Raw genomic sequence first — 25,304 nt, forward strand, 5'->3', positions numbered from 1 at the left:
TTATATTATATTATATTATATTATATTATATTATATTATATTATATTATATTATATTATTATAATTGCTTACCGACCCAATCACTCCACAGAGGACGCCATATCCTCTGTACTCCATCTGAGTCTGGCGCATCTGGAAGAGAAGAACACTCATGTGCGAATGCTGTTTGTGGATTATAGTTCTGCGTTTAACACGATTATCCCCCAGCATTAAGTAAGCAAACATGGACCTTTGGGCCTTGGTACCCCCTTGTGTAACTGGATACTGGATTTTCTTACAAACAGACCTCAGTTTTTGAGGGTTGGAAATTACACCTCCAGTGTCATTTCTCTGAGCACTGGTTCCCCTCAGGGCTGCGTCCTGAGTCCATTATTGTTCACTATGATGATGACACATGACTGCCGTGCCAGGTTCAGTACAAACCAGGTTGTGAAGTATGCAGACGATACGACAGTGGTGGGCCTCATTCAGGATGACAACAAACAGGCAGGGAGGAGGTGAGATTGCTTGTGGACTGTTGCAATACAAACAACTTGCTCCTGAATGTAGATAAAACAAAGGAGATCATTGTTGACTTCAGAAAAGAGCAGCACAGGCACACACAACTACTTATCAATGACACCGCAGTGGAAGTTGTCAATAGCATCAAGTTCCTGAGGGTGCAGATCACAGACAGCTTGACATGGTCTCTTAACACTGCCTCTCTAGTGAAGAGAGCACATCAGCATCTTTATTTTCTGCGTCGGATGAGAAAAGCACACCTTTCCTCTCCCATCCTCTGCACTGTCTGCAAAGGTATTATAGAGAGCATATTGACCAGCTGCATCTCGGTCTGGTCTGGGGACTGTAAAGCGGAGAGTGGTGAGGACAGCGGAAAAGATAATCGGCTCTTCGCTGCCTTCCATCCAGGACCTTGAACACAAACGCTGTCTGGCCCGTGCCCACAATATTTTAAAAGACTCCACCCATCCTCACTATGGACTGTTTATGCTGCTGCCCTCTGGGAAAAGGTTTCGCAGCATTCGGGGCAGAACAGTAAGGTTCTGCAATAGCTTTTATCCACAAGCTATCAGACGTTTGAACTCAAAAGAACTTTTTATTGATCAATCTTACTGTCAATGGATCTCGTTCAATGGAACGAGATGGGGATACTGCAATAATTGTATCTATTTATGATTTATTTATTTAAATAATTGTACTTATACGTGGCCACTTAAGTGCAATAATTTGTTACAGATGCTGCTAATAATCATGTGTATTTATTAATTATTTATATGCTGCTGTTAATTATTTTTAGTTTTATATTCTTAATGCATGTTGGAGCATTTTTCATTAGATTTTATATTATTATATTTTTAATACTGATTTTGTACAGTAGTACATGTTTTAGTTTTAGTGTAGTTTTCTTTATGAGCCAGTGAAACTAAATCTCGTTCATATGTGCATCCCACATGTACAGTTGAATGACAATAAAGCTACCTACCTATATTATATTATATTATATTATATTATATCATTTAAAATAGCATTCTTAAAGTATGTTTTTATTCACCAATCACTTCGCTGGTGTAAATGGAAGTCTCTGGAGGAAAGCAGCAGCAGCAGCAGTACCAACCATCACCATCCGCTACAATGGCGCTGCATCCCTGACTGGAGCTCTTGTGTTCTGGGTGGGGCTTTACCAGTGGGGCATTTCCTCCAGTGTCGGGTTTCTCCAGCGCACTGGCGTTTAAATCTGCTGCAGTGGGAAGCCCGTGGACGTCTGTCACCGTGAGTGAATCTGCTCTATTGGAGGATCTGGCGCTCGTTTTCTCTTCTCTTTCATAATAGCAATTGTATCTCTTGCATTTGCTGAGTGATACATTGTAGCCTCTAGCGACGCGCGCTTTTATTCCAACAAAGCCTGAATGAAAGGCTGCCTGTTTGGCCATGTTTTCGACCGTAACATTTAAACAGAATATTATATAATGCATCATATTTTGTAATTATGGTCTAATCTTTCGCGCATTTTGTGTCGTGAGTGGCCTATAGAGACAAGGGAACAGTTTCAATGGACTCTTAAAATACATCGACGTCATTACAAATCCATTCATTTGAATACACTGCAGTAGGACTAAGGCGCATTTGTGCATATTGTGAAATAATTATCCGAAAACAACAGATATATCGTCTAAGGTTGCCTATACTCGAGTTGCATCATGTTCAGCTGGTTGGGTACCGATGACAGGAGAAAGAAAGATCCAGAGGTCTTCCAGACTGTCAGTGAAGGACTCAAGAAGCTTTACAAAACCAAACTGCTTCCACTGGAGGAACACTACAAATTCCACGAGTTTCACTCACCCGCTTTGGAGGATGCAGATTTTGACAATAAGCCCATGGTTCTCCTGGTGGGACAGTATTCCACTGGCAAAACCAGCTTCATAAGGTAAGATGTTAGTTTTGGCTCCTGTGAAACAGTTGCTGGTGTCCTGAGCCCTATAAAGACACCAGTCAGGAAACTTTAGAATCTAGCACTTCATAATATTTTTTATGAATAAGTCATACATGCACAAGCATTATATAATGCATTGCATGACTTGTATGTAGTGAATATATAATATACTTTATAATATTTGTCACTTCTGATTATTTTAATGTACGTTAAATGATGTTTTATGTAGTAGTTGATGTAATGTTATAGTGTCATTCATGATAATATATTATAATAATATTATAATACTTAACAGGATACATTATTTTATCACACATCTAGTTTTGGTGAAACATTTTTTTTTTCAAAACTGTGAGAAGCTCTCAAGAACGCAGCGCTTCAAGTAAAATCTGACAATATTGCCCCATTTATGATTTATTAAAATCTCAAACACAACCTCTTCAATATTTTGTATATATTTTAATAACTGTAGCAATCACATTTGTAACATCCAGAACCAGTTTTGCAAGTTCATAATCATATGAGATTCCTCACAATCCTATAGGATTGTTAATGGCTCCTTGTCAGTTTACCAGGAGGACTTATTTATATTGAGAGAACACATGTGTAACTTTACAAACGTTTTATCAACGCAAGATTAATTATTGAGAAGCATGTAAACAGATTAAAAAAGAAATTGACATGAGAAGTTTAAGCCAAAATATTGAATAACTTCTGTGCTACAGATATCATTAATCTGTTTACATGAGAGCCTAATTTCTGTGTTCACTGAATACAGATCTTGATGTTACATGCTAAACAAAGTTCTTAACAGTACTATAATTTTAGCTTAGACGGAGACGGTTACCTTGTAAACAGACCAGGCCTGGCTCCAGCTCTAAGATGTATCTGTATGACACAATGTCGCTGCTGTGGTGTGATGGTTGTCTGCTGGGTGATTTAAGGCTTACGGGTCTACTTTGGTCCAAAATGAAAGGCAACAAACTACTAAAGATCACCAGGCAACGAGAGACCCTTCCAATGACTCCAGCACTGCCATAGTAACTTGTCACTAATAGGTTCCAGAATGTAGAAAAGTTAAGAGATAGAAATGTGGATGGAGACATATCAGATATCGTTTTTGGAAGGACTCTTGTGGTCATTACAACAACAGATTATTCTGAATGAAAAGTTTAATAAATTGCTCAAAGTTATAGTAAAATTTTTATTTGAAAATTTTTTTGTAGGTCTATGTGATTCTGAGTTCACTGTCAGCTTGTAGATATTTTTAGCAGTTTCATTAAGCAAGGAGTCAATGACAGTCAATGAAAGTTTTAAAATGAAATTAATACTTTTATTCAGCAAGAATCCATTGTGTAATAAAAGTGACGGTAAATATCTTTGCATTACAAAAAAGATATATATCTTATAAATATGGAGTAAGGACTTATGAAAATTCAGTTTTGTCATCACAGGAATAAATTATAATTTAAAATATTAACATACAAAACAGTTATTTCAAATTGTAATAATCTTTCACAGTATTGCCATTTTTACTGTATTTTTTATCAAATAATGCAGCATAAAAAATCACTGTCCCCAAACTTCTAAACAGTAGTGTATGTATTTTTTAATTCTTTACCGTCATTAAATGCCATGTCATTTGGCTGTAGTTAATTTAATCACATTGTTTTTTTGTTTTTTTGAGTGAGTGACTGAGCTGAGTTTTTGCTCGAGGTGAGTGTTAAATGTGAGAGTGAGGTATTGTCCTGCACTGGCAATAACAAATGTGCCTCCTCATTTTCACTCTGGCTCTCTTTCCTCCTGTGCATTATTCATTAGGGTCGTGAGAGCCTCAGTGGACACAGCGGCCATTCTGCTGACTGAACACATAACTATGAAAGTAAATAAGCTCAACTTTCTGTGTATGCTTCATGAATGTGAGAAAGCCCATGAAACACTTCATTAAAATGTCAGGGGAAGTTTCATGCTTAACATTGAATCTTTTCAACATGGACGCATAATACAAAAGCTTGGCTCATGGCCATTTTGCACTTTGTTTTAAAAAGAGCTGAAGACACTCATGTCCAGTAATTTTGTCAATGTAAAATGAATTGCACTCATAATAGAGTGAGATGTGGGAGCAGTCATTCTAGCTGACCTTGTCATATAATATTTCATCCTTACATCCACTGTCAGTCCCGGGGTTTTGTAACTGTTTTGTAAGCAGCCATTACTCCAGTCTTCAGTGTCACATGAGCCTTCAGAAATCATTCTGATATGCTGATTTTGTGATTTTATTATGTATGCTAAAAACAGTTGCTCAACATTTTTTCGGAAACCGTGATACATTTATTTTAGCATTCTTTTATGAGTAAAAAGCTTTTTGTACTTTATAAGTGTGTTTAAGGTCACTCTTGGTGAATTTGATGCATTCTTGCTGAATAAAAGTATTAATGTCTTTGACCCCAAATGTTTGAATGGTAGTAAATATTGTGAGCTGAGGACAGATTTGTTTTAATGTTGTTTTATGATTTCACTGGAATGATCGTAAGAAAGGCTTAACAGAAAAGCAATAGATAACTTCCTCTGTGTTAGATATATTGGTCTTGGCAAAACATCCTATCATAAATGACACCAGTGTCCTGTTTACACTTTGTGTTACACTTGTGTTACTGGCATAAACTGCAGCTAATAAGTTCTCAGTTGAAGCCAAGTGTCCTGTAGTTACTCAGACTGTCATTTTGACCTGCACTGTATTCCAAACAGTCTCAGTGCCGTCACATGTCCACAGCAGGGTCCGTTTTTGAATGGCTCTGTGCTGAGAAGAGTAAACATTATCTTAGTAAACTCACATTCTCCGTTAGAGTGTGCTCTTAACAGTGTTCCTTTCAACAGCAGCAGAACTCATCTGAATCATGTGAACATAGTCTTGAATTCAGAAACTATTCTAATGTACTTATTGATTTGTGCTCAAGAAACATCTATTTTTATTATCAATGTTTAAAAATTGCTTAATATTTTATTATATTTATTTGACAAACAGAAAATTCAAAGCAATATTTAGTTGAAATGTAATTTTTTGTTGCTTCACTGTCACTTTTGATCAATTATAAAAATAAAAATAAAGTGTTAATTTATTTTTAAAAAAGAAAAAGAAAGAACACAATATATGAGGCATCCATGACAGGGATGGACACCAAAGAGTGGATATACATGTTCCAAAAATCTGCGAACACATTGGAATTGTTTTTTCATGTAAACATGGGAATACAGTAAAAAAAACTTTTTATAAAAGTTAAATAAATGATTTAGAATTTTGACAAATCAAAAAATTATGACATAAAATGGTTAAGACATATTTAAGATTCTGCATTTTTATAATAACTCATTTTTTAAATTCAAAATTTTAAAACAAAATTATGTTGAAAATTACAATTAGAAAAAGTGCAGATTAGAAGCTTTTATTACATGTGTTCTTGGACTCTATGTGTAAAAATGCTACATATATATTGAATTCACAGTATTTTTTCAACTGAAACTATTTTAAATATCCAAACTTTCTCAAATCAACAACATAATTATCATATTTTACACATGATAATGGCTATCAGAAGTGTTTACAGGCATCTGAATGCATCTTTTTTTTCTTTTAATAGATATCTTCTGGAGCAGGACTTCCCTGGTATGCGGATCGGTCCAGAACCCACAACTGACTCCTTCATAGCAGTGATGCATGGCACCATGGAGGGACTAATACCAGGAAACGCGCTGGTAGTGGATCCCAAAAAACCCTTTCGGAAACTCAACGCCTTTGGGAATGCCTTCCTTAACAGGTGGGATTAAAACAATTATTTTAATTCTCCTGTTTATTGAAATTTACATATTTCAGCTAAACGTTGGAGCAAAACATTAGAGCTTTAGTCTGGGTAGAGCTTTGCATATGTAACATGGTCTTCCTGTCTTATGATGATGTCACAGAGGGGGGCTGGTTCTAGGCAACATTCCTTCTCTTGATTGAGTTTCCTCATGCTGTCTGATCCACTGACCTCCCGTCACGTGATTGAGCAACAGACAGATAAGAGGACATGATACCATCAAGCTCACCAGCATATTATTAAATGGGCTGAAAATTATACAACTATAAAAGTGTGTATGGTAGAGTGACAGTCCTTTATAAAACCTCCAAGTGATGCAATCGTGTGCATGTGATTATTTTTGCAGGTGGTCTTTGCTGTACTTCGTAGTCTGATGGTTTGGCAGGCTGCGCTGCTTGTTGTGCAAATCAACAGAAACTCTTGAGAAAATTGTCTCTTCGCCTTTTGCAATCTCAAAGCCTGCATATTTTTGAATACTTTTCATGTAATTCTGTCAGAAAGAGCAGCAACATGCACTTTAAAGGAAAAGTTCACCCAGAAATGGAAGTACTGTCATGATTTACTGTTCCAAACCTAACTTTCTTCAGAATTTCAGAAAAGAGAATGTCCATATGAATGTAAATGGGGACCAAATAGTGAATTTTAATTTTTGGGTGAACTATCCCTTGAACATCTGAGTTATGCTAAGAAATGCACTTTTTTTCCCACATTTTGGTGCACGGAAATAGTAAACATGCTCATGAGATATTACTTGTCATGCACCCTGTTTGGCTGTGGGTTTATGTCATTTGAAATGCCTGAGACAACTGCTCTGGTTTTCAGGTTTATTTTTAGAGATGTATATCATTTATGAATTCACAAATAGCAGCAGCTCAGTGCGCATGGTGTAAACTAGTACATGGAATTACACATCAAATTGTTTTACAGTGCAAGCAAAATGGCTACAAATATGGTTATTTTGTAAGTAGATTAATGTTTGGTTGTGGGTAGTTTACAATAGTAATTCAAACTCTTCTGCTTAACTTTCATATTTGACCTAAACCGCTACATATATTGTACTAGCGTGTTGTCTGGTGCCAGATGTTCAGTAAATGTACATGCTGTGTTCTTAGACTAAAGTTGTTTGTGTCCAACAAACACTGTTATAGTAGGGACTGTCAAAATGAGAATAAATAATGTTTGGAAAATGTTAGGATAGGTTTCCCTAGCCTGAGGTCCTTAGCGATTCACTCCAAAACATGACATACTTTTTCTGGGCCTAGTTCACACACTAAGCCACAAAAGCCATGCATACTAGTTTTTGGCTTGCTATTAAAGAATTTCAGAGCAGACTTTTTTTTCTCAGGCTGTAAAAATGTGACGTCAGTTTTTGGTTTTTGTGTTTTACTATGTCCAACTTGGTCAAACTACAGCCGTAGATGGAAACAAATGAATGATTTATGGCATTCTTCTCCATGTCTTCATGCCAAGTTACTACAACTTCACAGTTTTGGATATTTAGGACTTTTTTCAGTGTGAAATCAGAGCTTGTTTTACTCTGTGTGTATATATATATATATATATATATATATATGGTACATGTATATTTTTTACTTCAAACAAAGAGCAAAGAGAACAATTTCAAATCAAGAGTGAAGCCTAAAACTGTGGAAGCTGGTGGTTAGTGTGCTCATGTGCTTGTAAGACGTCTGCAGTGTCCTTGAGTGTGACTCTGGTTTGTTTGGGTTGGCCCTCAGGTTTGTGTGTGCCCAGCTGCCCAACCCTGTTCTGGAGAGCATCAGTGTGATTGACACTCCAGGAATCCTGAGCGGAGAGAAACAAAGGATCAGCAGAGGTAACTGACTGCCAAAATGCATCAACATGCACATGCACAGAAGAAAAATATCATCTGAATCGGGAGCTATTGATATAAAAACTACCTTTCAAAAATTTAGAGCCGGTAAGATTTTGTCTCTTATTGCCAAAATGCATCAACATGCACATGCACAGAAGAAAAATATCATCTGAATCGGGAGCTATTGATATAAGAACTACCTTTCAAAAATTTAGAGCCGGTAAGATTTTGTCTCTTATTGTTGTCAAGGCTGTTTTGGTCAGAAAAACAGTAATATAGTGATAGATTATTACAATTTAAAATAACTGTTTTTGAATACATTTTAAAATGTAATTTATTTCTGTGATGGCAAAGCTGAATTTTCAGCATCATTACTCCAGTCTTCAGTATCACATGATCCTTCATTCTGATGTCATTCTGATATGCTGATTTGCTGCTCAATAAACATTTACTGTTTTTCTTAATGTTAAAAACAGTTGTTTAATATTTTTGTAGAAACCTTAATTAAAGGGGTCATATGATGCTTTTTTAAAGATCATTATTTGGTGTATTTGATGTAACAGAATATGTTGACATGCTTTAATGTTCAAAAAACACATTATTTTTAAAATACTGTACATTATTGTAGGTCCTCTATGCCCCGCCTCTCTCAAACGCTTCGTTTTCTACAAAGCCCCCTCCTTTGACAAGCGCAGTCTGCTCTGATTGGCCAGCTGACCCAGTGAAAGGAAAACTTGAAATCGCATCATATGACCCCTTTAAGACTTTCCAAACCTTTATTTTAATATACTTTTTTTTTCTTCCTGTTTTGGTTTTGCATTTAATTTGTAATATTTTGCGGGAAGTAATCAAACATTAAAGGTTGGAGGTTTAAAGTTATTCATTTCACACTTTAGTATAACTTGGTTTAATGGTCTGGTATTGTTGTGTTTGGTTATGCCAGTCCTAGAATGTTTTCAAAGTACAACTGCATAACAAGATTATGTGATCTCAGATTTCAAATTTGAATACTAGTTCTTGTTCCCTGTGGCATCAACTGAAAAAGATTTTCTTTAGGAAACTCAGAGTTCACTTGATCGCTATATTGGGGGGGGAAAGCGATTATAATTTTTTTAAGTTGCAGTTTCAATCTGTGTTGTGTTAAAATTCTGTGTTGAATATGATGAGAGACGAGGCTTTATCAAGATGAAGGATGTTGTTTTGGCTTGTAAACTGTAAGGACAGATACAAGACCTCATGCAGGCCTTATAATGTGAAAATGGTACATAAAATATAAGAGTTTGAGTTTGCGCTACATTTTATCTATAGTAATACATTTTTCAACTGTATTGTATCAAAGGATGGTGGATGTGGATGTGTTACTATACAATGTCACTTCTAGTTGAATTACTGAACCAATGCCCTCGTAACAGTAAGCTTGTTTAGCATATGGTTACTTCATTGCTCATTCAGAGAAGTCCATTGCAGCTGAGCGGCCCATAGTATTACTGCTGGGCTTCCTGGCATCAGCCGGTCACTCTCCTCCCACTGCACTCAGCCTCACAGACTGAACTGATATGGCCCGAGGATTATAGACACTCATGTTTCTGAGGCCAGAGCCAAGAGCCGGGCTCTCCAAGATCATTTCAGAGGGCGAATATTTAGTAGCTCTCGTTTGAGCTGAAAGCAGTAAATGTAGGTTTAAAGGTAAGTGCTTAAATTTGGCAGTGAAATTAGTCGTCATGTGATACAGGAGCCTCTGTTGAAAATGAAGTGGAAGTGCGTCAAATAGATGCACACTGGAGCACAAAATAAATGCACACAATATTGTTATATTATGTGAAATGGTATGCATCATGCAGTGGTAATCTTTTCAAACCCTAGAACACTACAGCATCCAGTGACCAAGTGACATTGGTGTGTGTTCTAGTCTATGGCTGCTTAGCTCTGGCTTTAAAGAGCTATTGATCGCAGTGAACATGATGTTTGTGAGCTTTTAAAGTTGCTATTGAATTGTGGATTAAGTCATTTGGGGTGTTCTCACACATGAGTGCATGTAAGAAGAGCAAGCAGTTTCGTGACAACTATTGTATCTTCACACTAAACTGCATTCTGCTTCTCATAGCAGTAATCTTGTAGCGTTTAGTGATCTTTCTTCTTGTTTGAACACTGGATCTAAGTATGTGCTGCTGCAACAGTTATTTTTTTTACTTTGTCTCACCGTCTGTCTCTCTTTTAGGGTTTGGAATCAAGAACTGGTTCATTTTATTTAAAAAAAAATATACTTGAACGGAATGATATTCATGAGATTTGGTTCTGTACCAGCTGACGAGAGTTCCTGAATTTACAAAAGAAATTGTTTTAGCTGAGTTGTGAATTGAGTGTGAAAGTTTCTATTGCTAAATCTCGTTCTAGTTTTCATTGCATTTTCATTTTATGCTGAAAAAATCAAAGTCAGAACCAGGTTGGTTAAATTCCCATCCCTGCTGTCTTTGTTTCTCCTCCCATTTTCCTCTCCAAAAGTCTCATTTACATGTCGGTGTGATGGTTTGATTATGATTATGTCAAGCAGGTCTGTGGAATTTCTCCAGCAGTCACATGAGATTATAGAGAGGAACCTTCTCGTTCATATTCATAGCAACAGGCATCTTTTATCCAGTTTCAGCTTTTTCCTGTATGCTGGTGCATATGAACTGAATCAAATCATTAAGATAAGATTTCTCTTGTTCCTGCATTGCTCTGTGAATTCTGTTTCTAAGGATCATTTGGTCAGGTGTTTTCAGCCAGGTGCATGTGTTTATGTTTATACTTACTGTGTGTGTCTGTAATTAGATGCTGTTGTTGTCTTTCTCTCAGACGGCACACCCACAGACCATTCATGATCACTGTTTGATACATATTGCACACAGAAACACCAAGAACTGGCTGAAACTGTCCTGTCTGATTGGCTTGCTTGTGCACAATTCTGTAGTTGGCCAGTTTGTTCATATCATCTTTTAGTTTTTATGAAGTGCATTACAAAAGACATACAAGAGTCCGAGACCAGATTTAAATTCTGGGATTCAAAATGAAATTTAAAACCTGAAAATAAAGTTTTAGATTTTTTTAAATGTTTAAAATATATTCTTATATTCTTATATAAAATAATATTATAATAAGATTTAACACTAATTAGGGATATAATATTGAACATTTTCGGTTTGACATACTAAATATTGTTAGACTAGCAAAATAATTTGTAATAGAATAATGTATTAACATAGCAAATGTACAAAATGAGCATTTTCATTTTCCTTTTTCATTTAGTATTTAGTCAACCATTGTACATGTACAAAAACATTTACATACACATACATAATATTTTTAAGGAAAACGTGAACATTTAAAAAAAATCATATTTTAAATGTTACTGAACCCAATCCTTTCAACAGTAGTGTAAGGACTTCACGTGTTCGTCAGATAGATTCTTCCTGTCAGACAGACGGAGAGGATGGTTCCGGACTAAATTAAGTTGCAGTATCAGACTGAATAGTGAATTTTATATAGAATCATAATTTGGCTTGGATACCTACAGTATCACTGCATATCCTGATGGATCTGAAGCTGTAGTGTATAGATCATCACCAACACTGAGAGACAGTTCCCCACCCAGATCACTCCATTAAATAACATCTATACAGTTCTGATACCCATCAGCACTTTTTCATGCATCCATTACAAGAACAGCATCTCACAGAAAGCAAATGCTACTGCTTTGTCTGACAAACATCAACACAGCATCTTTCTTTCTCTCTCTCTCGGTCTCTCTATAATATGGGCCCATATGATCCCAGTTACACCTCTGCAAAGAGAGCCATTAGTAGAGAATGGCCATTAGCTTGATCATTTAATTTTTCATTGCTGTAATACTGCAGGACCCATTATACCAGTGCTGCATGTTTCTGAGCGTGCAACTGTAAAGCTCCATTGACCACGTGCCAGTGCTGCTCCCAAGAGCTGCTTTATCATTCCCAGTTCTCCTCTACCTCCACCACAGGCAGGTGCTGTGAAATAGACCTCATTTCCTCCAGGAAATACTGTCTGCCAAATCCAATCACTGGAGTGGTTCTGTTGTATTATATGTTCGGCTGACTGTGTAACAGATGATCGTGGCTCTGGTGTAGGTTTGTAGATAAGCAGTGATCACTTAAATCGCTCTGTTTGTGGTTAAGGTTCATTTAAATGCATTACTGTTTTGTTGTAGTAGCATGCTATTAAATAATGCCTCGGCTCTGAGCAGGGTTCCCACGCTTCTTGAAAGTACTTGAAAGTACTTGAATTTCAGACATATGGATTCAAGGCCTGGAAAGTAGTTGAAAACAAACATAGGTCCTTGAAAGTGCTTGAATTAAATTTGAAAAAAAAATTTACTTGTTTATTTTTTAGTTCAAATAAGGCCATGTTCAAATGTACATGTGTATTTTTATAAACGGAGTTTTCCCTTCTTCCGTTTTAAAAAAAATCTCCGTCCACATGAAAACGCAAACGAGTGGTCCACTTTCATGACACTACATATGCTGGGGTGTGAATTTGATAGGTGCTTGATATAAAATAAATGGTGCTTGAAAAAGTCCTTGAATCTGGTGTTCATGAAAGAGTGGGAACCCTGTCTGAGCCACATAGAGCTCAAAACCACACTCCTGCTACTGTTTGTGTTTAATTGGAAAAAGGTTAGGCTCAGTTTGCAACAATATGTAGAAACACCTTGTAGCTATATTATATTGGAATTAACTTAAATGTAACTGTATAACTTTTGACAAGCATTTTCAAAGCCTGTTGACTTTTGCATTATTCGGCATTAAACTTGGTGTCATTTAGTCACATCACAATTGGTGTAAACACTAAACAGACATTTTAAGATCTGAAAATTAGTATTCATTTACTGTGTGCAAAGCACAACATGCCAAGTGTTGTCTGATTCATAAACAAATGATTCTCATGAGCTGGTTCTTTTCAGTGAATCAATAACATCTAACACAACCTGTGTAGTACGATTCATAAACAAATAATTCTCATGAGCTGGTTATTTTCAGTGAATTGATAACATCCAGCACAACCAGTGTAGTCTGATTATCAAACAAATGACTCTAATGAGCTGGTTATTTTCAGTGAATCATCCAGCACAACTAGTCTAATAATTGTCACTATTTTGTGAATCAGAAACAGCACAACCAGTGTAGTCTGATAGTTACCAGTTGTCAGTTTATGATTATGGTTTTGATCTTGCACGTTCTTTAAATAACATCCTTTTTAGCATCTTCATCAGTTCAGGATGTTGCAGAGTGCAAACGCAGCACAGCGTCAACCAAAACCATTTCCTTTTTTCATGTTCTTTTATTCATATCTTTCGTTTTGTTTTTTCATCAGCTCATACCAGACTTTTCTTTCTAGTGCCATGAACTACCTAAACTTTCACTGAAACTGAAACATTTCTAATTAAAAGTCTATCCTTTTTTTCCTGTGGTACTGTAATTTGACATCTTTGTATCTTTCTCTCTCCATGAACAGTTGCTACAGAAGATGGCTTTGGTTATAGCTGCCTGCGTAAATGTCCATATGGAGGTATTGTAGATACTGACAAACTACTGTTAACACCTGCAGCTTATTACGCCAATGAAGTTCCAGCACCGCTCGACTCCAGACGTGCTGTGAAATCACAGGGCCTCTTGATATTAACCCTCAGATCTGTCCCTCTGCAACAATATAATCACAGCTGTAATACCAAGCCCAGTTTCACCGCTGTTATTGTCCTGCTCTCAATGACACTGTCTCATGTGTCTGTTACTGTAGATGTTGTCTTTCTTAGACCTTTCAGTTGACTAGTCCCAGTCTAAAGTTACAACAATTCTGGATAGAGATCTATAAGTTGTTGAAAAGACAAACCACACTGTTGCAGGTGACAATATAGCATCCCCATGTGAAACTGCCAAATCGGAAGGGATGGTCCACCCCATTCCTGTAGGCATGGGATCTTCCTGTGGAAGAAATGGCTATATCTGCCATATTCCATGTCACTGATTTGAAATATTAACACATTAATTCCTCCCAACAGAACTGCCAGCTTTGGAAATATACTCCTTTTCAGTCAAGGTCATCGCAAAAATGCTTACACACTGATGGCGTAACTGATGATAAGCTGGAAGTTGTTACAGAAGATATACGTCAGAGAAAAAAAATTACAGCTTGACTCAACAGCAGAGCCTGGTCAGAATCATCATCACCTTTCCTCATTTCAGATGTCTTTCAACTTAATGTTCCAGGGTGGAAAATTACAACATATTACATTTTTTCCAACAGGTGTGTCCAAACTTGTTTTATAATTTTAGTTTTAGGAAACGCTAACAACACTGAGCAGAGCAAATGTAGGCATGTAGCCTAGGTGGACTGAGGGGACAAAAATAGATGTATTTTTTTTACTTTTTTTTAAGTACTGATAATTTATCTTTTTCAAGGTTTTTCTTCTGTCAGTGTGAACTTTTTTTTCTCTAGCAAGGTTATGATTTTCTTGTCATGAGCACACAGTGTCCTAACCGGTTGCTATGAGATTTGTCTGTCCCCACTAAAAGCAAAAATTCTGCAAAATAACAATCTCCTGTTGAGGCTGGTTCGGACACAGTGGCGTGGCTTTTGAATCATTTTAGCAGTATTGCATTGTCATAACCTTTTTCCTTCCTTGGTTGCATAGCAGCAATGCAAATGGATGTGGAGATCTCATATCATACATTACAAAACTAATTAGCCCACAGCATTAGGTTTCATTTGGAGGATTCTGGCTTTCTTGGCTGAGTCAGCGTCTACCCCTTTCCAAATCTCAGCAGCTAGGAAGTTGAATGTGCAGTCACCCAGATAATGCAAAAGCTAGTTTTACGCTCCTTCACAAGAGTCTGCGGCTCCTTAAAATAAGAGCCAGACTCAAAAACAGCCATTCTGAATCATGCAGACATTGCATGCATACAAATTTCAATACTTTAACCATTTGCATCTAAATGCATTATTTAGTTAAAATATTTCCATTATATTCTATGTAATGCAGCCTGGGTTTAAAATGAATCATCATCTTGCTTTCCTCTTGAATGGTGGACTTGCTGTTTGACTCTGCATCCCTGGAGAGGGAGTGAAGTTGAGCTGCAGAAGCCATTAACTGGCAGACATTAGATCATAAAAACCGCAACAGGCCTGAGCATTTTAACGATACTTGGAAGAGAGTCAGCAGCTTCAGTACTGTTGAGCGCCAGGTCTAACAAGGTCATTTTGCCCGTTCTGATTGGCTGGCTGCCTCTTCGCTCTCGTGCGAGCATCCATCCGGTGCGAAAGCTTTGTGAACCGTAAATATTGGACAGGATATCAATCTCTTTTCCAATCTCTCCTTCAGGCTATGACTTCGCTGCGGTGTTGGAGTGGTTCGCCGAACGCGTGGACCGCATCATCCTGCTGTTCGACGCCCACAAGCTGGACATCTCGGACGAGTTCTCAGAAGTCATCAAGGCCCTCAAGAACCATGAGGACAAGATCCGCGTGGTGCTCAACAAGGCCGACCAGATCGAGACGCAACAGTTAATGCGCGTCTACGGTGCCCTCATGTGGTCGCTGGGGAAGATCGTCAACACACCTGAGGTGATTCGTGTCTACATCGGCTCTTTTTGGTCGCATCCGTTGCTGATTCCAGACAATCGCAAGCTGTTTGAGGCAGAAGAGCAAGACCTGTTCAAGGATATCCAGTCGCTGCCACGTAACGCCGCCCTTCGCAAGCTCAACGATCTGATCAAGAGAGCTCGTCTTGCTAAGGTAAACTTCTATTACATTAACCTATGAGATTTGACATGTAGCCTAACAAACAAATGACCCACCTAGACTATTACTAAGGTTATATACAGTATAAGTTAAGATTCTGGATCTGGAAGTATGAGAGTCTGACATAAACAAATAATTTTAATAAGCATTATAATATTGGACCATGAGTGTTTTTTTAAATTTTGGAAATCCTCAGAACACAAAATAATAGATTTGAAGAATCTCTTTATGCAGCTCTTTTTCAAACAAGAGTTCATAGTTACCATGGCTATGAAAATAAAAACTACATATTCCTCTTGTATATGGAAAAGAATTTGTTCCACAGGGAAAAAATAACAGCATTTGGAATGTCAGACAATAATGACAGAATGTTCATTTTTGGGTGAACTAATCCTTTAAGTTCTAAAGTCTTGGAAAGTTCTGAACCAAAACCACTACTGAAACCAAAAGCAAGAAACGGCCAACAAACTGCTGAAAATTTGGCTAGCAAATTTTGTTCAAAGCAAAACAAGCACTTAAGGATTTATATGTTGGTGTTCAAGGGAAAATATTTAGTGTGTGTGATTCAGAATAAAAGGTCTTTGTTTCTGCATTTATTGAGTTGACATGCTGTGAATGTTGTTGTCGTTCCAACATGTTTTTGATGTGGTCCAGCATATAGCTCTAGTGTAAAAGTAATAGCAGTGACATGCACTTTGTGTGTTTACAGGCCCTTTTGTCTGTCTGATCTTGCAGATTTGCCCAAGTAATGAGGCCATTTACCAAACTGTATAGTCTGCTGATGTGGCTCTGTACATGGCTCTGATGTTCAGCTACATTAAAATTGACTCGGAGTCATTGCTTTTTTTTCTCTCCTCCGCATTAAGCACATTATATTTGCTTCTACAGTAATTTTTGAATCCAAGCTTGATTCATTTATATTTAAGGGCTGTTTTAGTAATGACCATAAGAACATGAAGTAGTCATTTATCTGTCTGTCTCTGTTTCTGTATATTGTTACATCCTACGAGTGTCTAGGGGTCTGTTTTACCAGAACGTAACATATTAAGCATTTAAAGAGCATTTGTCTGGGCCCTGCCACAGCACCACAACCACAAGATCTCTTTTTAACAGATTTATTTAAGGCTAGCTAAGCATAGCCTGGTTTCTTTGGAACAAAAAGTACAACTTAGGAGGGAAACAAAGGCTTATATATATGATATATATATATATATATATATATGTATGTATGTATGTATGTATATATATATATAAAAGAATACATATATGTAACATGCAATTCAAAGATGATACTGGTTGTGCAGGTAATCAGCTACAGTACATCTGAAAAACTAGACCAGAAAATGCAAAGAAAGTCCTTGACTTTGACGTTTCTTTGGAACAAAAAGTGCAACTTAGGAGGGAAACAAAGGCTTATATATATGATATATATATATATATATATATATATGTATGTATGTATGTATGTATGTATATATATAAAAGAATACATATATGTAACATGCAATTCAAAGATGATACTGGTTGTGCAGGTAATCAGCTACAGTACATCTGAAAAACTAGACCAGAAAATGCAAAGAAAGTCCTTGACTTTGACTCAGAGGTCAGGTGATTAGTGGGGATTGTTAAATGTGCTGAAAGATACTGAGGGATCATGACTCATAATGTCATTCCCCATAAAGACATGGTTATAAATGCCCTTGTGTGATCTTGCAGTCTTCCTTGCTTTAATTACTTATAAAATCACGTCTAAAGGAAGTTGACTCAAAAATTTTGTTCTCATGTTCCAAACCTGTGACTTTTTCTCTTCAAAGGAACACAAAAGAACGATTTAAGGCCTTGTATTCGCAAAACACATTCTTGTCTTTTATGCAATAATCCTTTAGCACATTACATTCGGAAATACTAAAGTGTTTATGTATTAAATTGAGCCCTAATACTTTCATGTCTTATGTCTGCTGCTGTCCTATGACTAGATTCCACATGTTTTTAAACAGCAGTCCACCTCTTAGATGTATAAAAGAACAGTAACTTAGGTAGTCAGACATAAAGCTGTCATTTAAAAGGAAACTGAAACACTCTAATGTCGGTTCATTTACGACTGAAATCCTTTATTATCCCCATCAGTATAAACGTTGGTCAAAACACATGGGCTGGGCCATAGAGACCCTCTCTGGAAGAGGAAATGTTGGGGACTGTCAGTACTGTTCTCTTGTCAAACTCAATTTAAATCTCTAGATCCAGCTGGATGCATTAAAAAAGAACATTCAAGTTCTCTCCCTGTCCCTCACCCTGATCATACAGATGTGCTTCCCCTCCTGTCATCATTTATACAGTCACCTTCCTTCCACGCAGGGGCCAGGCCTCTTGCTGCCGCAGACGACGACTTATTTATTAGCTTGTGTATTCTTGCTACTATCCAGCTTCATAATTAATTGTTTGGGTTGAATGCATTTGTAAAAAGCTGCATCTTTTTATATTCAATGTCTCAATTTGTTTGTTGGCTATAAAATCAGTATAGAGTCTAATGCAAAAACATGTTTGTGTCATATTACATCCCAAAAAGAAAAATTAAGCCCGTTTTAGAATCACATTCACATGCAAACTGTGCAAAAATTACAATTAACAAATCAAAATAATGTATTCCAGAGAAAAAGTATTTTGTAAAAATTTTGCAACAATGTTAATTATAATGAAAATGCCACAATAAAATTTATTTATTTATGAAATAAGGAATTTTATTATAGGTTTTTGTTTTGAGCAAAAGGTTTCAGTCGTTTTTATTTTATTTTTATTTTTTTTAGTGTTAAAAACAACCCAGGCATGCTCTTTGTAATTGTGATATACTGATGTCTGTTCTATAAACTTACAAGGAGCTTTGCTTTTGTGCTCTCACAGGTCCATGCATACATCATTAGCTCCTTGAAAAAAGAAATGCCCTCGGTCTTTGGGAAGGACAACAAAAAGAAGGAGCTTGTTAACAGCTTGGCCGAGATCTACAGCCGCATTGAGAGGGAACATCAGATTTCCCCGGGAGACTTCCCTAATCTTAAGAAAATGCAGGTAAGGTCAATTTAACCAACAAACATAGAGGCTGATTCAAGAATGCTTCACTGGGGCTTCTAAAGGGTCTTTCAGTGCGCATTCAAAATCAGCATAATTTGTCCCACATTTTTTAAAGTCAACAAACAGCTATATACATGTCAGCTTTGGGTGGACCTCCAAACTTATGTGCCTTTTTTTTTTTTTTTAGAGCAATTTGCGTTTCAGACTAAATTTGGCTATTTAGTTTATATGTTTCTTCTCTGCCTATGAAACTATTTCCAAAAGAAGCCAAAGCATCAACTTTTTCACTTTGCCAAGCATCAACAGCCTGACACAGCCTGTCTGCAATAGAGTATCTAAAGGGAGCGGAGCTGGTTTACCCTGGAAATATCAACAGATGTTGACAGGATCTTTTGTTACATCCTATAAGTGATTTTCTTGCTTTCTTTCGCGCTGAATAGGAGCAGCTTCAAGCACACGATCTGAACAAGTTCCAGCCTCTGAAAATGAAGCTGTTGGACACCGTGGACGACATGCTGGGCCATGACATCGCCCAGCTTATGGTTCTGGTGCGTCAGGAGGAGACGCAGTGCCCCAACCAGGTGGTGAAGGGTGGCGCCTTCGAGGGCACCATGAATGGGCCGTTCGGACACGGATATGGCGAGGGAGCCGGCGAGGGCATTGATGAAGTCGAATGGGTGGTGGCACGTGACAAACCTATGTATGATGAAATCTTCTACACTCTCTCACCCGTCAATGGAAAAGTGACTGGAGCCAATGCCAAGAAGGAGATGGTGAAGTCCAAGCTGCCAAACACTGTGCTGGGTAAGATCTGGAAGCTGGCTGACATTGATAAAGATGGGATGCTCGATGATGAGGAGTTTGCCTTGGCCAATCACCTGATCAAGGTCAAACTAGAAGGTCACGAGCTTCCAAGCGAACTGCCCGCTCATCTTGTGCCGCCCTCTAAAAGAAAGGTTCCAGAGTAAGATTGGTTTGGAATTGGGATGGATTTTGGGAAAGCATATAGTTTGAATTACCGATGGCCGGACAACTTTTACTATACTGTAGAAAAAAAGAAAACTGTTTTTGAAATGTGTGGTTTATGCTTCACTAGCAAGAATGGATTTGGAACTCTTTTGACTTGTGTATGTATTTTTTTGTTTTGTTTTATTTTTTATGAACAAATTGTGCTGTCTGCAGTCTGTTTTATGTGTGCTTTCAGATTTTACAATCATATTTTTATGCCACAATTTCAATTTCATCTGTTCAGCTATCATGACTGTAATGCTGAGTCCTAACCAGTCATGTTGCGATGAATGATATTAAATGTAAAACAGCACATTTTGTCGATCACAAGATTTCAGTTTCTGTGACAATTTGCTTGCTAGCCTTTCCCACAGTGAAATCTCATTGGTCTAAAAATCTACTTCAGGTAATTACATTAAACATCGTTATCTTCTGATTGGTCAACAATGACATTGTGTCACGTTTCGTAGCTGTTTTGTGTTCAGGCGATTATTTGTCGCATTGCGCCTGGTTAGGACACGCTAAAATGCTTTTCAATATATTTCACTTTCACGCTCAATTTACACTACTGTTCAAAAGTTTAGAATCAATAAGTTGTTTTTGAAAATCTCTTTTGCTTGCAAAAGTACAGTGAAAACAGTAATATTGTGAAATAATATTACAATTTAAAAAAAAACTGTTTTCTATTTTAATCTATTTTGAAATGTGATTTATTCCTGTGATGGAAAATCTGAATACTTCTGTTACCTGCCGTCTTCCGTGTCACATAGTCTTTCAGAAATCATTCTAAAAAATATTAATAATCTCACTGACCCTACATTTTTGAATGGTAGTATATATCAGATTGATCTGTGTCTCAGGAGGGGTGAGATATCAATTAATGCAGAAAAACATGAATCTTAATCTGAATCTTTGTATCAGTTGTTATTCCAAGTACACAACTGTTAAAATGTAGCTAGAAAAGCTAAATTCCTTTTATAAGTAGGTGTAACTGTTATTCTCTTCTTGTTAAGGCTGCATCTTTAATGAATGCGAGTCCTTTCTAGCCTGACCAAGAGACTGTTAAAACTGTATAGCCGTCACGTCAGAAGACTCAATGTTTAGTGTTCTTGATGGACCCGTAGAGCTAGTATCCTTGTCAGTAGTCTACTGTATATGTTAATGCCTAACATATCTAAACTAACTAGGGTTATAGTAGTGTTTATATAATTCCCATCTGATTTTCCAAAGAAGAAAAAAGAATGATGCTGCAAAACAGCTTTATTCAAGTGATGTGAAGTTCTCTTTCTGAGCATTTCTGCATTCACATGCTCATTTAAAGAGCAGCGGTTTTGGATCTAAATATGTATTTAGTTATATTACTTTATTATATCTGCATTTAATGATTTAATGAACTCTTTACCTCTGTATCCACCCCTTGACAAGCAGTTATCTAGAGCTGTCGCATTTTCTCAAGCAGATTTTTAGGATCTGAATGTGAATTGGTAGAATTTTATGCACTGAACTAAATGGTCTTTAAAAAAAAAAGACAATTCTCTCACTATTTACTCGCCCTCGTGTCATTTCAAACCATGTTTTAATTCCATGGTTGATGAAAAAGGAGATCTTTAGCTAAATAGTCACGCTGCTCTTTTATATACAAGATCAAAAATAACAAAAAGTACCATAAAAGTAGTTCGATATAACTTCTATACTATATTCCAAGTCTTCTGAAGCCATGTGATAGCATTATGTAAAGAAAAGGCTGAAATATAAGTGATTATTTGCTGAAAATTGCCATATATGTACACATTGTAATTTGGCTTCTCATGATCAGTTACTGTACAAGACACACTGACGTTTGGCGTCATTGACATTAAAGGGATAGTTCGCCCAAAAATGAAATAATTCCTAACCCTCATGTTGTTCCAGACCTGTAAGTCGTACTTTCTTCTGCAAATCTTATGACAAAAAAATATATTTTGAATAATGTTGGTAACTAAACTCTTTCGGTTCCATTGTATGGACAAAAAAAATTTAATCAATGGGAAGTGAAATGGTTTGGTTATCAACGTTATTCAAAATATATTCTTTTGTGAATATATTTTTGTGTTCAGCAGAAAAAAGAAATGGAACAACATGAGAGTGAGGTGACGTTTTTTGGGTGGACTATCCCTTTAGCGTAAAAAAAAATCATGCTCATTGGATGGACACAACTAAAGTACGACAGGATTTTTACTTTTTGATGTACTGTTCCTTTAAATCTGATCTGCTTTGATCTAAATGTCCATTTGCTTATGTGAAATATCTCCACTGGTTTTAACTAAACCTTTAAGCCTGTTTAGTCAATCAATTAAACCTATAAGCTGCCTCAGTGCCTTGAGACACACCCGCCTCAATCAGATTTGTGACACTAGAGATGTACAAACACACTGTCATATTCTACAATATCATGACATGCTCATGAAATAAACTGACATTCTTACGTACTTTCTTCTGCAAATCTTATGACAAAAAAATATATTTTGAAGAATGTTGGTAACTAAACTCTTTCGGTTCCATTGTATGGACAAAAAAATTTTAATCAATGGGAAGTGAAATGGTTTGGTTATCAACGTTATTCAAAATATATTCTTTTGTGAATATATTTTTGTGTTCAGCAGAAAAAAGAAATGGAACAACATGAGAGTGAGGTGACGTTTTTTGGGTGGACTATCCCTTTAGCGTAAAAAAAAATCATGCTCATTGGATGGACACAACTAAAGTACGACAGGATTTTTACTTTTTGATGTACTGTTCCTTTAAATCTGATCTGCTTTGATCTAAATGTCCATTTGCTTATGTGAAATATCTCCACTGATTTTAACTAAACCTTTAAGCCTGTTTAGTCAATCAATTAAACCTATAAGCTGCCTCAGTGCCTTGAGACACACCCGCCTCAATCAGATTTGTGACACTAGAGATGTACAAACACACTGTCATATTCTACAATATCATGACATGCTCATGAAATAAACTGACATTCTTCGAAGACTTTCATTAATGCTCCATTCGAGTCTATAATGAAAAAAAATTCCAGATTTGCTCATAATTTTTGCACATGAAATTTTTTTTTGCCCATAATGTGGGGTTGTGCATTTGTGCGTTTGACCAAGTATGTACATGTGTATGGGTGCAATATGGTTTGCAAATGTATTGTGAAGTGGTCTGTGTACGTGTGCTTGTTGCTTATTGTGTTTTAACCGGTGTGGACAAACTTTGTGAGACACTACTGTTCAGGGAGGTGGACATTATTCAACTTAATAAAGATCTAACTCATTTAAAAGTGCTTCGTATTTGGGTTTTCTGTTCTAGGCTTGTTACATCTTGACTTAATTTATTCCAGATTAAAATACTAATTCTTTTACTCTTTAATCAAAAAAAATAAAAATACAAATCTTTTTTTTTTTTCTTCTTTTTTTTGGTTTCTTGGTTGGTGATTTTTAAACAAAATCTGTGGTAAAAGTAATCAAAGTTTTGTATTTTTTGTATTATTATTATTATTATTTGCCTGTTTTTAAACTGCAATTATTCATTATGACAATTCACAATGTTAATTCACAAAATAAAATGTCATTATACAATATCCGCAGTAATAATATTCCCTTATTTTTTCCATTCCAAGCCTCTCTGTGTCTATATTGGGGTTTTCTGTTCTAGTCTTGTTACATCTTGACTTAATTTATTCCAGATTAAAATACTTTTTTATTTTTTTGGTTTCTTGGTGATTTTTAAACAAAATCTGTGGTAAAAATAATCAAAGTTTTGTATTTTATTTATTTTTAATTATTATTATTTTGCCTGTTTTTAAACAGTGCCATTTTCATGCAATTATTCATTATGACAGTTCACAATGTTAATTCACAAAATAAAATTTCACTATACAATATCCGCAGTAATAATATTCCCTTATTTTTTCCATTCCAAGCCTCTCTGTGTCTAGAAATGGGAAAAACAGGTCAGATTGATGTACAGAATGAAAAAAAACATTAAACACAGGCAGTCCCAACGGCGACAGTACATAATGTTTTCAGCAGATCTTTGTCCTGCATTAACAGGGCGGTTCTGCATGAGTGATGACTTCCTGTTTGTTGCATCATGTACTGTATGTCCTAGGAAACGCAAGCACGGGGTGGATTCTCATCTGGTCCTTTTCTTGACAGCAGGATATGATAAGCAGGGAACACCTGACTTTTCCTCACTACCGGTCACGGAATATTCTGTCCACTGATGGATCATGCTTACTTCAGGATAAGCTACAGGGGTGTAGAAAAAAAATGTATCATATATTAAAAGTTTGGAATTTTTCTTTATTTTGTAAACTTTTTTTTATTCTTCAAAACGCAATACTGAAAATTACATACACTACAGTTAGAAGTTTTTTAATGTTTTGGAAAAGTCTCTCATGCGTACCAGACTGCATTATTTGATCAAAAATACAATAAAAACAGTAACATTATGTAATATTATTACTATTTAAAATAACTGTTTTCTATTTTAATCTTTAAATGTTTGCAATACGGAAAATTTGAGGACGTTTTAAACCACTGGTTACCTATCAGGTCGGGTGATCTCACCACAAGAGCTGATCAATAACATTTTGCTGGAAGTGATCAGGAAACCTATGAGGCTACAGGATTTATACTGCAGATTCATCAGGCATGTTTGCCAAACAACATCTGAGGAGTATTGGAACAGTGTATTGTAGACAGATGAGACCGAGTTAGAGCTCACTGGCACCAAAGCCTGACATGTTTGGCAAAATACGAGGATTGCCTTTGGCCAGCAGCACCTCGGACCATCTGTAATGCTTGGTGGTGGAAGCGTTATGGTTTGGGGCTGCTGTTGTGCCTCAGGGTCTGGCCAGCCTGAGTCAACCCTGAATTCCACACGGAACCAGAAAGTAGTTGAGGGGAATGTGAAACCATCTGTCTAAAAGCTGAGGCTGAACCACAAGTGGACATAGAAATAACAAGACAATGACTTGAAACACTCAAGAAAAGCCACAAATGAATAGGTCAAAATGAAGAAATGAAGGGTTACAAAGTCAAGGCCTACATCTTTCCACAGCAGAAATTCTTACAAGACTTTTGTTGAAAAATACTTGAAAGATTTTAGCCTTGCTTGTGCTAAACAACTTAAAATGGAAATGTATGTCAAATCAAATCAGCAGGTATTCTTGCGCCACTGATATGCATGCCATGTGGTAAAAAAAAAAAGACTAAATAATCTCTGACTGAAACCTTTTTTATGAGTCACTCAAAATAATTTATAATACAAA

At 36.5% G+C, this 25,304-nt stretch overlaps 1 protein-coding gene across 1 annotated transcript; it reads left to right on the forward strand.

The window, feature by feature from the left end:
• The first annotated feature begins 1,720 nt into the window (after positions 1–1,720).
• On the forward strand, positions 1,721–20,623 carry ehd3 (EH-domain containing 3). Its single transcript, XM_016537602.1, has 6 exons — positions 1,721–2,425; positions 6,070–6,246; positions 8,025–8,122; positions 15,513–15,925; positions 18,830–18,994; positions 19,438–20,623. Exons 1-6 carry the CDS (start codon positions 2,199–2,201, stop codon positions 19,963–19,965), a joined length of 1,608 nt encoding a protein of 535 aa, XP_016393088.1. The 5' UTR covers positions 1,721–2,198; the 3' UTR covers positions 19,966–20,623.
• Positions 20,624–25,304: the final 4,681 nt, after the last annotated feature.

This window comes from Sinocyclocheilus rhinocerous, unplaced genomic scaffold (genome assembly GCF_001515625.1).
Source record: "Sinocyclocheilus rhinocerous isolate Xijiao unplaced genomic scaffold, SAMN03320098_v1.1 scaffold185, whole genome shotgun sequence".
Classification (NCBI taxonomy): Eukaryota; Metazoa; Chordata; class Actinopteri; order Cypriniformes; family Cyprinidae; genus Sinocyclocheilus; species Sinocyclocheilus rhinocerous.